The 12,433-nt window shown below is 43.4% G+C and overlaps 1 protein-coding gene across 6 annotated transcripts in view; it reads left to right on the top strand.

Annotated features, from left to right (window-relative positions):
- The window catches only part of mcf2la (mcf.2 cell line derived transforming sequence-like a), a 126,646-nt gene that overhangs the window by 98,930 nt on the left and 15,283 nt on the right, over window positions 1-12,433 (top strand). For 4 of the 6 annotated variants that reach the window (XM_088330492.1, XM_088330493.1, XM_088330489.1 and 1 more), the window contains 12 exons: window positions 558-640; window positions 718-784; window positions 855-970; window positions 1,037-1,106; window positions 1,176-1,268; window positions 4,606-4,698; window positions 4,784-4,909; window positions 6,146-6,367; window positions 6,438-6,530; window positions 8,486-8,564; window positions 8,634-8,697; window positions 8,774-8,877. In XM_088330492.1, the coding sequence (XP_088186618.1) occupies window positions 558-640; window positions 718-784; window positions 855-970; window positions 1,037-1,106; window positions 1,176-1,268; window positions 4,606-4,698; window positions 4,784-4,909; window positions 6,146-6,367; window positions 6,438-6,530; window positions 8,486-8,564; window positions 8,634-8,697; window positions 8,774-8,877 (1,210 nt within the window). Of the gene's footprint in view, window positions 1-557; window positions 641-717; window positions 785-854; window positions 971-1,036; window positions 1,107-1,175; window positions 1,269-4,605; window positions 4,699-4,783; window positions 4,910-6,145; window positions 6,368-6,437; window positions 6,531-8,485; window positions 8,565-8,633; window positions 8,698-8,773; window positions 8,878-9,032; window positions 9,126-12,433 lie in introns of all 6 variants that reach the window. The other 2 variants (XM_088330495.1, XM_088330491.1) reach the window with 2 other exon arrangements.

Genomic DNA, 12,433 nt, shown 5'->3' with positions numbered 1-12,433 from the left:
AGAGAGAGGAAGAAAGAAATCCAAAGAGATATAGAAAGACAGAAGGAGAGAAAAGAGAAAAGAAAGCGTGAAGGGTAGGAAGAGAGAAAGAGAAAAGAGAGAAAAAGGAAAAAAAGAAGTTAGAGCAAGATAGGATAAAAAGACACAGAGCGAGAAAGAGACAGAGAGCAACAAAGGAAGAGAAAAAGAGAGACACAGAGACAGATAGTGGGAGAAAAGGGGTGGAAAAGAGAGAGAGAGAGAAATAAATAGAAGTACAGTGTCTTTGTCCGAGGCACCTGGCTTTGGCAACATCATGTTGACATATTTCAACCTGCAGCTTGTTTTTCTCTTGCGCTTCTCTGAATGTTGTCTGGCGGGCCGGATTCAATCCCTTAGCGGGCCTGATCTGGCCCGCGGGCCGCCTGTTTGACACCTACGCTGTAGAGAATAAAACACCATAATAACTAAGCTAAACTAAGTCTAACCTGCTTTCGTGCAACCGACTTGAAGCTAAATCCAGCCTAGACAAGAAAACTATCCCAGCTTAATCCTTTATCTCGGTTTCCCGCCTTCAGGTGGAGACTCCCAGCATGCACGGCAGCGGCACAAGACACGCATCTCTCTCTGAAGAGGACGAAAACCTGGCTGTGCTGCGACGGTGAGGGTTTTGAGTTTTTGTTACCAGAAATTATTCTCGATTTGAATCTGAAAAACAACAATTTTTGTGTTTCCCAGTCACGTGATGAATGAACTGCTGGAAACCGAAAGAGCATATGTGGAAGAGCTTCTATGTGTTCTAGAAGTGAGCTGCCAAGTGGAGTCCGTTCCTCTTTTTACATAGCTGGATATTAATCACGATTGTGTTGCACCAGGGATACGCAGCAGAAATGGACAACCCCTCCATGGCTCACCTACTTCCCACTATGCTTCTGAGTAAAAAGGAAATCCTGTTCGGGAATATGTCCGAAATCTATCAGTTTCATAAGAGGTAGATGTTTTTCCTGAAGAACGAAAAACGCTATGTATCCGACCATTCACTGAGTTTACATTTCAGGACATTTCTAAAAGAATTGGAGGCTTACACAAACTACCCTGAACTTGTGGGCCGCTGTTTTTTGGAAAGAGTAAGCTGTTTTTTCAGAAGAGATTCAATGGAATGGATTTGTCATTAGTGACCAGTTCTCTCTTTTCAGATGAAGGACCTACAAATCTATGAAGCTTATTGCCAGAATAAACCTCGCTCGGAGAGCCTGTGGCGCCAGTGTTCGGATTGTGCCTTCTTCCAGGTTATTTGAATCATTTCCAAACAAAAGCCGGGAACTGATTATATCCAGGGTTGGGTAGGGTTACTTTAACTGGATTACTTTCAATGACTTTTGGATGACTCCGATACCAAATATGCTAGCAAAAGACAAAAGAAACTAAATATGAATCAAATTGTGACTCACAACATGTGGTAAGCTTCTCTCCTGGCTTTGATCTCTTTGATCTCCAGGGTTGGGTAGGGTTACTTTAACTGGATTACTTTCAATGACTTTTGGATGACTCCGATACCAAATATGCTAGCAAAAGACAAAAGAAACTAAATATGAATCAAATTGTGACTCACAACATGTGGTAAGCTTCTCTGCTGGCTTTGATCTTTTTGATCTCCAGGGTTGGGTAGGGTTACTTTAACTGGATTACTTTCAATGACTTTTGGATGACTCCGATACCAAATATGCTAGCAAAAGACAAAAGAAACTAAATATGAATCAAATTGTGACTCACAACATGTGGTAAGCTTCTCTGCTGGCTTTGATCTCCAGGGTTGGGTAGGGTTACTTTAACTAGATTACTTTCAATGACTTTCGGATTACGCCAATACTAAATATGCTAATAAAAGACAAAAGAAACTAAACATGAATCAAATGATGACTCACAACACATGGTAAGCTTTCTCACCTGGCTTTGATCTCTTTGATCTCCGGCAAAACTAACATCAAATGTGACCAGGGTTGGGTAGGGTTACTCTAACTGGATTACTTTCAATGACTTTTGGATTACTCCAATACCAAATATGCTAGTAAAAGACAAAAGAAACTAAACATGAATCAAATGATGACTCACAACACGTGGTAAGCTTTCTCTCCTGGCTTTGATCTCTTTGATCTCCGGCAAAACGAACATCAAATGCCACAGAAAGAAAATGAAAATAAATCCAAACAGCTTGCCAACATCATTTTTGCCGTTCCATGTATTCCAAGCCTGCACAAAATTTAGTAATTTTATTCATATTTAGTTTCTTTTGTCTTCTATTAGCATATTTGGTATTGGAGTAATCCAAAAGTAATTGAAAGTAATCCAGTTAAAGTAACCCTACCCAACCCTGATTATATCATTTGACCCTGTTCCCATAAAGTATTGTGGAGACATTATTCTGTCTCTATATATAGATAGATAGATAGATACTTTATTCATCCCCGTAGGGAAATTCAGACTTTGAGCAGTATCCTTGTGTTGAAAAATAAAATAATAAAGGAAGCAGGCAGTGTTGTATCCAGAGTCACATGATTGAAGTCCCCAGAGATTAACAGGATGGCCTCAGGACGCTGTGTTTGTAGTTTAGCAACAGCGGAGTGGATGACGTCACACCCTAGGCCAAAAGTTCAACGTCCCTGCGGCAGATGGAAATCTTTGTGTTTACATGCCCAGGGTTACACCACCTCGTGTTCACGTAGAAAATGAGTCCACCTCCTCTCCGCTTCCCGCAGGCGTTTGTGTCTCTGTCTGCCCTAACAGAGCTGAAGCCGGGTAGCTCCACGTTAGCATCCGGGATGCCGGACATTTCCGTAAAACACAGCAAACTGCACTCCCTGTACGCTTTGATGTTTTTCACCAGTCTTATTGGTAGAGAGTTCACATTTCCCATGATTACGGACGGTACCGAAGGTTTATTATGCCGCTAGCCGCTTAGCCTTCACCTGAGCTCGGGCTCTGCAGCCACGATAGGTCCCCCTCATCACACTGGAACGAGAATTCTTCAGGGCAAGGAGTTGATTCCTCGAATTAACGCATTTTTGTGCGTTAAAAGTAATCCAAAGTGTAGTTGTCGAATGGGACGAAAAACACAGAAGATAGAAGTAGACACTTAAAACAATATGTCGATTATTTTTCCTAAAGATGGATAAGAATTTGTTGACATTGGCAGGCTCATTCTGAGTCTATGGCAGAGGACTCAAAAACTGGCAACAGGAAACAGGAAAATCTCTCACTATTCGATGACATTCGCCATTTTGAAGTTAAAGAGGGTGACCTACATGAATCATGTTTGGTTATGGTGCAATATGATATGGTTGTTGTAAGGTTTTAACATTTATTAAACTGAAATCTGACTCCTAAGTTTAATTAGCCCTAACGACGAGTGTAGTCCACATACCGATTTATTTAGCCGAATCACAGAGTTGAACAGATCGGATCTTTCTCCCTTGCCAATTACAATCGTGTGGAGAAAGAGCGACGAGGTTTCAGGGTCTTCCCATGTTATAATTCATGCCGATGAAATGTTCACGCCCCATGACCAAGCCTCTGGCTGATTGGTCGGCGCCGTCATGGATGCAAATTTCCCAATAGTCCTTTGAAGCTTGGGAGAAGGGTGACAGGATGTTGCCAGGCACATGTTCAACCTCACCAGGCGAGGTGATTAAATCATTATTATCTGCACAGAATGAAAGAAAAGGCGCATTCCAACGCAAAGTGGGGTTTACGACACTCGTCTCACAAGTTGCACTCAAGGCTGAAGTCCGATTTTCGGACAAGTATATTTGACTTTACGTAAGATAAAACAGTGTATAAAATAGTATATGACTTCACTGTCATGAAAAGAATTAGGACCTTCACACAGATAAATACATGGTAAGTAGGAGAAACGGAGAGTCCTTGTATATGTGAGTCACAAACCTCTATTGTATGCCTTGAGACTGAAGTCCCTGTTCACTTCATCAAAAGTGTTGGGCATTAACTATCAAAATGTACCGTTTACCAAATTCTTCGAATTAGTTATCTGAATCCATTAACCAAACACAACCTACATCATCCAACAATTATGCGCGCTCGTTTCTTGAGAGAAAAATGACCAGGAAGGCCGACATTTTCACACGGGGGCGGATGTTTATTTTCCCTAAAAGCAGAACTAAGTGTAGAACAGGAGACTGCCAAAGTCACGTTGGAGTATGTGGGAAGCCTCCTCCTGATGTCCTTTAGCTTTCTCTTATTAGCTCACATCTCCCCGCAAGATGGCGTCTCGGCTCCTCCCATGGGCGTGCCAAGCAGTTGTTTGCGACCAACAATCCCACAATACAACGCCTTGTCAATCTGCGTCAGCAAATCCAGTCCTGTTATCAAAATTTCCGAGACAAAATATCACGCATTTCAACATTGAGCTAAAGCCCATTCAGTGAATATCTTTATTGCATTAAACTGAATACATGTCCTTTGTAGTCAATCGTATAAAATCCTTTATAGTCAAACGTATAAAATCCTTTAATAGGCATGTTCTTAGCTACTCCATAGTTAAAATGCCATAGTACCTGACAATATCATCATTTGAAGGCACATCGCATCATCTACATTGTTTTACACCAGGAATGTCAGAAGAAGTTGGAACATAAACTTGGATTGGACTCCTACCTCCTTAAACCCGTCCAGAGAATCACCAAGTACCAGCTGCTGTTGAAGGTGAGCACTATAGTTGTGGTTTGATGGTTTTGAGTCAATTTCCAAGATGGAGAAGATTGGACATGCTTTTTGTTCCTGTTTGTAGGAGTTATTGAAGTACAGTAAAGGTTGTGATGGCTGTGATGACCTCCAGGAGGCTCTCTCTTCTATTTTGGGTATCCTGAAGGCTGTCAATGATTCCATGCACCTTATTGCCATCACGGGATATGAGGTCCGATTGCATTCAATTACATACCGTATTTTCACGACTATAAGGCGCACCGGGCTATAGGGCGCACCCCCCAAAAATAGTTTTTGGTCCTATATTTTCCATACATAAGGCGCACCGGATTATAAGGCGCTACAATGGGAACGTGGATAAAACAGTCAGATTTTTTGGTTTGAACAATTTTATTGACACTTTTAACAGCAATTGAACACATTCACAATTTCATTTTATAATATTCTAACAATATGAGGTTTGAACAATTTTTATCGACACTTTTAACAGCAATTAGACACATTCAGTCAAACTGATTACGCCCTTAACATTCCCAAAGCTTGCAAAGTAGCAAATACGTGTCTCAGACATGTACGGAAACAGTGTCTGTACCATGTCACCAATCACTCAAATGCATCGTTCCACATATCATTCGGAAGGTTAAAGTCTTGGGATTCAAGAAATGCCAACCATCTCTTAGTTTCTATTTTATTTTTCGCTGGTAACTGTGGACAGCAAAGTAAGAATTTTATTGTGCAGGGAAACGGGGTTCTATACTGTGCATATGACAATAAACACTTTGAATTGAATTGAGTTTAAAAATAGACTCATCACAGAAACATCAAGATCGTTCTGAAACAAGATACCGGGAAAATATAAAGCCGCATAGCTCACCTAAGTTCTCTTGCAGCCATCACCTTCAATAATGATACGTAACCGTGGTCTTCTTACAACCGTTAATGTAGTAAATCCAGGAGTGTTAAATATTTACAAATACAGACTAGTAAAAAATGTTTTCTCTATGCTGTAGTGCAACCTAACCTGTGATTAACATTCATCTTTTTCGGCCAATTGCAGGCTTTGTTTCGCCGTTTAAGCCAATGCCAGCCTGTAAATGATGAAAAGGATCCGCCTCCTTTACCCCCGAATAACTTTAGCCAATAGTGACTGATTCAAAAGATGATTGACACATTGGTTAGGAAATGAAACGCTGGTGTATATATATCCCAACATACACCGCGGACGACTTCGCCTTCGGGGGAAAATCTAGTCGGCGGCTGCTTGCCTTAGTTGCTAGACTTTGCGACTTCATATTGATCCATATATAAGGCGCACTGTATTATAAGGCGCATGGTCAGCTTTTGAAAAAAATAAAGGCTTTTAGGTGCGCCTTATAGTCGTGAAAATACGGTACCTATGTATCTCAGTAATGTGAGAGTGAAAATCCATCTTATTTTTGTGGATTAGGGTAACCTGTCGGAGCTGGGTCGGTTACTGATGCAAGGATCCTTTAGCGTATGGACGGAGCACAAGAAAGGTCATGCCAAGGTCAAGGACCTGGCCAGGTTCAAGCCCATGCAGAGGCATCTGTTCTTGCACGAGAAAGCTTTGCTTTTCTGCAAGAAAAGAGAAGAGAATGGAGAAGGATATGAAAAAGCGCCGTCGTACAGTTTCAAGCACTCCCTCAATGTCAGTCGCCGCCATGTTTGCGACATCGCATTTAGTTTCAAGGTGCTGATTTTTGTTGTTTCTTCATCAGATGAGTGCAGTGGGAATTACAGAGAGTGCTAAAGGAGACAACAAGAAATTTGAAGTTTGGTGTAATTCAAGAGAAGAAGTTTTTATTGTCCAGGTAAGTGAATAATGACAAAATGGCGTTATCAAATTGGTATTGTTCAATCAGGTCAAATTTCTGAACCTAACGTATTTTTACGATGAGTTTCTGATCCGAGTGGAAACATGACACCATTTCAAATGGCTAGCTATGTTACAGTGTTAGTTTTGGAGAGAACGTCGTTGGGCGTCGCCCCAAAATATACGCAGAGAGGATATATGACAAAAAGGGAACGCTCTCTATTGCATTCGGGACACGTTCAAAAGTTCCAGACGTTCAAAATCGTCCTTTATAGTGTCTTCAAATCAAGTTGAGGTATCTCTAAAGGTCGCCCACCTTGGCTCCCTCAGCATATCAGCTTGTGACCTCCTGCAACAACGTCATACCACGACCTTCGCCAGATGCCTACATACTTATCATTAGTTATTATCCACATTCCACAACATTAGCATCCATGAGTACTTCCACAAAGAATGCATAGCATGGGGCGTCACGTGTTCTTTTCTGCTTGTGGGAAACATGTGGTGTTCACACGGGAGAAAGCATAAAAGTACCAGGACATCGTATACAAGTCGAATTTTGTTGGAAATGTGAAGGATCTCACAAAAACATTAGATTTTGCCCAAATATGTTGTAAGTCTTGACTCGGCCAAGGCTCGTGACCTCCCTGTGCCGGGAGCAGCCGCTTTGCATGCCACACAGGGCGCACCGCATAATAAGGTGAAAGTAAAAGTCACAGAAACACAGCAAAAATAACAGCAACACTACAACCCTAAGAAAAACATTGCAATTGTCAGTACATGTTACTTTTATAGAGCAAGTTCAGGAAAATAAATATGGAATCACCAAAATCTGAGGAAAAAAATGTGGAATCAGTGAAATTTGAGTAGAAATAAGGACGCACCCAGTCAATTTTCTTCTGGCATGGAACAACAGGAAGCCAGAGGCCGACGAGATTGATACCAGATACACAAGCAGATACCAGACAGGACAGACAGGATTGATACCATATACTGGAGATCTCCAGTATCGGGTATCGATCCCGTCAGTCTCGTCCTGTTTGATATCGGACTCCAGTCTCCAGTGTCTGGTATCGATCCCGTCTGTCTCGCCCTGTCTGTTACCTTGCTACAATCTCCAGTATCGGGTATCATCCCCGTCTATCTCGTCCTGTTTGATATTGAACTCCAGTCTCCAGTGTCAGGTATCGATCCCGCCTATCTCGTCCTGTTTGATATCGAACTCCAGTCTCCAGTATCTGGTATCGATTCCGTCTATCTCGTCCTGTTTTGATATCGAACTCCAGTCTCCAGTGTCTGGTATCGATCCCGTCTGTTTCGTCCTGTTTGATATCGGACTCCAGTCTCCAGTGTCTGATATCGATCCCGTCTGTCTCGCCCTGTCTGTAACCTTGCTACAATCTCCAGTACCGGGTATCGTCCCCGTCTATCTCGTCCTGTTTGATATCGAACTCCAGTCTCCAGTGCCTGGTATCGATCCCATCGGTCTCGTCCTGTCTGATATCTATCTCCAGTCTCCTATCAATCCTGTCTGTCCCGTCCTGTCCGGGATTGACCCCATCGGTCTGATATCTGCTCGTGTATCTGGTATTGATCCTGTCTGTCCCGTCCTGTCCGGTGTCGACCCCATCTGTCCGGTATCTGCTCGTGTAACTGGTATCGATCTCGTCGGGCTCTGGCTTCCTGTTGTTCTACGCCAGACTTCTTCCTTACTTCTTCCACCCAGCGTTCGCCGAATCACTGGCGTTTGTGTTAATAATGACTGCCCCATTCCCGTAAAATAAAGCTTGTGTGAGAAACGTTATGCATCTGGGTCCTCCTCCTGTTCTGGTTCTGACAGTACGGACTGACCAAACGGGCGGGGCCAAGTGGGGGCGATGGGCAACCGTGACAGTAGTAAACAACTCAGCATCAGTATACACAGCCTAATAGTGACCTGTTACTCTTGTGCAGGCCCCAACACCTGAAATCAAAACATCGTGGGTGAACGAGATCCGCAAAGTCCTCACTCAACAGCTTCAAGCTTGCAGGGGTAATGTCTACATTCTGCTCATCGGAATCGTAGGTCCATCTGTTTATAAACTGTCCCTTTTTTCTCTAGAAGCCAGCCAGCAGAAGAGCTGTGACTCTCCAAACCACACCAGCAACTGCTCCATCTCTCTCAGGTCAGTAGTGTGTCCGAATCAATGAAGATGAAGCTTCTAATCAAATTCGTGACCTTCGTTTTCGGTTTTAACATAGTCCCTTTAGAAGCAACAGTCAGAAGAACCAGAAAAAGCAGGAGGACAAGAAGGGAGAAGGAAACCCTGTGTCTGACAACAACTCATCGCTTTCCAGGCACAAAGGTGACAAATGACTCTTGAAGCTACTGTTTGATCCGGCAGTGGATGATCTACAATTCTTCTTCCCTCATCCCCATCCTTATCCATGTCCTCTTTTTCTGAATCTGTTCTCACTGCCACCAATCATCTTGCTTCCCAACCACAAATCATTGTTTTAGATGAGCCTGTGACAAGTCCAACCGCCGACAGGTCTTCGGTGGCTAAAAAGCGTTTTACTTTGCAGGGCTTCAGTAATCTCAAGAGTCCAAAAGGTAACGAGACCATTTTTGCCTGTTTTATGCATAGAAGTGCTTGTGCTGGGAAAAACAGAGTGCCACCAAATGAAGAGAGATGGTCTCAGCACTTTACTCACGAGGCCAGAACTGAGCCCTACCTCCTGACTTTAAAACTGAACCTTTTATCAGCAAATACTAGACAGTTCTAAAAACCCTACTAGAAAGACTGCTACCTTATTGTGGTGGAGAAGTTTGTGTGTCCCAATGATCCTAGGAGCTATGTTGTCAGGGGCTTTAAGCCCCTGGTAGGGTCACACATGGCAAACAGGTTCTAGGTGAGTGGCCAGACAAAACGCAGATCAGAAGACCTCCATTAAAAATAGAAACATTGGTGCACAATTGCCCTCACCCGGATGCGGGTTACTGGGGCCCCCTTCTTGAGCCCGGCCTGGAGGTAGGGTCCACTGGCGAGTGCCTGGTGGCCGGGCCTTTGCTCACGGGGTCCGGCGGGGCACAGCCCGAAGGGACAACGTGGGTCCCTCTTCCCATGGGCTCGAGTTGGTGTGTGAGGTTGAGAAGTTCCAACTAGATATAGTGGGACTTGGGCTCTGGTACCAGTCCTCTCGAGGACCATGGTACTCTGCTGGAAAAGGGTGGCATTCTCCCTCCGGGTTGGGGATGAGATCTTTCCCCAAATGGAAGAGTTCAAGTATCTTGGGGTCTTGTTCACTAGTGAGGGTAGGATGGAACAGGAGATTGACAGACAGGTCGGTGCGGCGTCTGCCGTCATTCAGACCCCGTACTGGTCTGTCGTGGTGAAGAGGAAGCTGAGCCGGAAGGCAAAGCTCTCGATCTACCGGTCGATCTACGTTCCTACCCTCACCTATGGTCATGAACTTTGGGTTACGGCCGAAAGAACAAGATCCCGGATATAAGTGGACGAAATGAGTTATCTCCGCAGGGTGTCTGGGTTTTCCCTTAGAGATAAGGTGAGAAGCTCAGTCATCCGGGAGGGACTCAGTGTAGAGCCACTGCTCCTCCGCATTGAGAAGAGCCCGTTGAGGTGGCTCGGACATCTGATAAGGATGCCTCCTGGACGCCTCCCACGGGAGGTGTTCCGGGCATGTCCTACTGGCAGGAGGCCCCCGGGGCGACCCAGGGCACGCTGGAGAGACTATGTCTCTAGGCTGGCCTGGGAACGCCTCGGGATCCCGTCGGATGAGCTGGAGGAGGTGGCTGGGGATAGGGACGCCTGGGCTTCCCTTTTAAGGCTTCTGCCTCGCGACCAGACCCCGGATAAGTGGAAGACAATGGATGGGTGGATGAATGGAAAGGCTGTGCGCCCTTTGAGCATCACCCACGTAGAGACGCAAAACCATTTCTGGTGGCATTTTTCTCTTCTGCCCTGGGAGAGTAGAATGTCTTTCTGAAAAAGCTGTTCAGTCAGCAAAATCCAAAATACCATGTCAGCTTTTTTTGACATTAACTTACCTGACTGCCTGTAAAAAAGGGTATCTATATTCAATCTCGTTCTGGTATTGGAGTGTGGAATGTCTTTCTGTCAACAGAACAAATGTGCTGAGTCAGATTTTTGGGGGATTTTTACAGCCTCATACTCATGGTTATCCGTCTGTAAATTTTAGTATTTGCATGTTTATTTTTTATAAAAAAAATTAGTTTAAATACTTTTTAATTGAGTTCATACATTTTATATAAACTGTAAATTCTGTACAAGACGATTTTTTGCTACATTCTAAACCCAGAGGTGTTAAATTTAATTCGGCTTATTCGTGTGTGTTTTTTCGCGGCGACACCCAGGAAAACATCGAGCTGTTCTTTTCCACAAAGCACACTCTCTAAATACAAAAACATGGCGTCACTTTTTGGAAACAAGAAAAATGAGTCCATATGTTTGTCATTTTTGTCATATAATACATAAGAGTCGATAAATGCGAGGTTTGACGGTACTTAAGTCAATGTTTACAACATACTCATGATATTTTTGTACCTAGAAATTAAGTCCTCAATTTATAAATCCGAATTGAACAGCAACAGTAACTTTTCTCTTTCTTTATTGTCAGCTTAGTTTTTATCTCAAAACCGATAATAATCCACGCAGCACCCGCTGGTTATCACTATTTCTTTGCGCTCTTCTAACTTCACTCAGAGTCCGATTTAACTCAATGATTCTCAATGTAACCAGCAGCTAAAAGCTAGCGGTCGCTATGCTTCCTGGTTGGTTTCAGGAGGCAACCACTCTTGAGCCCGCCTGCCGGTTGACTGACAGCATAAACCAGCCTATCACTATTCCCGGTCGTGCTGGAATTTTTTATGTATAATTCGTCATGGTACTCTAAAAAAATCTGGAAGGAGAAGCGAGCCAAAGTTTTATTTAGCAGGATTTTAAGTAAATACTAGACAATTCCTGAGGCAATTGTGAGAGTTGTGATGGATCTGGAAGATGATACCGGATGCATATATACACCCGGTTGTTTGGATCGTGAGTTAGCATAAGGATTTTAACTAATTGAGGTAAATCTGTAATTGTTTACAAATTATGCTACTTCCCAACAGTTAAACATTGACAATTTATGCTAACAGCTACATACAGGCCCACCCAACACAGAGCACCATCCCTTATCTGTCCCCGCTGTGTGTTAGAAACACAATGCATGATACATTGATATCAATGACAATAAAGAGAATTCAATTCAATTAAAAATCTGAGAAGGAGTGAACCAGGGATAACGGAAGCGCAAAATAGCGAGGGGTCTCTCAGGGGTGTATGTATGTATGTATGGTGAAGGGTATGTACCCCAACTTTGTAACTAGGACTTCCCACCTCGAGTGTCCTTCCAATGTTATTTCCACAACTTTGGGAGTTGGGAAACCCCGACTTCCCACATTCTTGAGACGCTTTTCGGTCGTATCTGGTAAGAGCTCCCGACACACCAATTTTCTTGAATGCAGCATGTTATCCATCCTGCGTGTACCCACAATCCATTGCGGCGGTGTTTCGAAGGAGAAGCTGTCATGGCTGCCGAACAAGAAAATGTCCAGAAAGTCATGTAGTCGACTTCAAACGACATAAGCTCGACAGAAGTATCACTTTGCGGTCCTTTTTACTCCCGAGTTGGAGCGAAACCTCGTGGCGTTTTTTCGTTCAAAAGCGGAGAAAATGTGCTACAGTGGGGAAGGACCTCTTAGAGAGAAGCTTCGGGGAGCCACTTTTTTTGAATTATATAGAGATGTTTATTTTTTAACAAAGTGTTATCTTTTTTTAACACTAAAACATTAAAAGGACGAAGAAACCCAATACTCTAAATATTGCAATCATGTCTTGC

This window comes from Urocampus carinirostris, chromosome 3 (assembly GCF_059441175.1).
Source record: "Urocampus carinirostris isolate Australia breed hairy pipefish chromosome 3, RoL_Ucar_1.0, whole genome shotgun sequence".
NCBI lineage: Eukaryota > Metazoa > Chordata > Actinopteri > Syngnathiformes > Syngnathidae > Urocampus > Urocampus carinirostris.
This window is presented reverse-complemented; position numbering and strand designations above follow the sequence as displayed.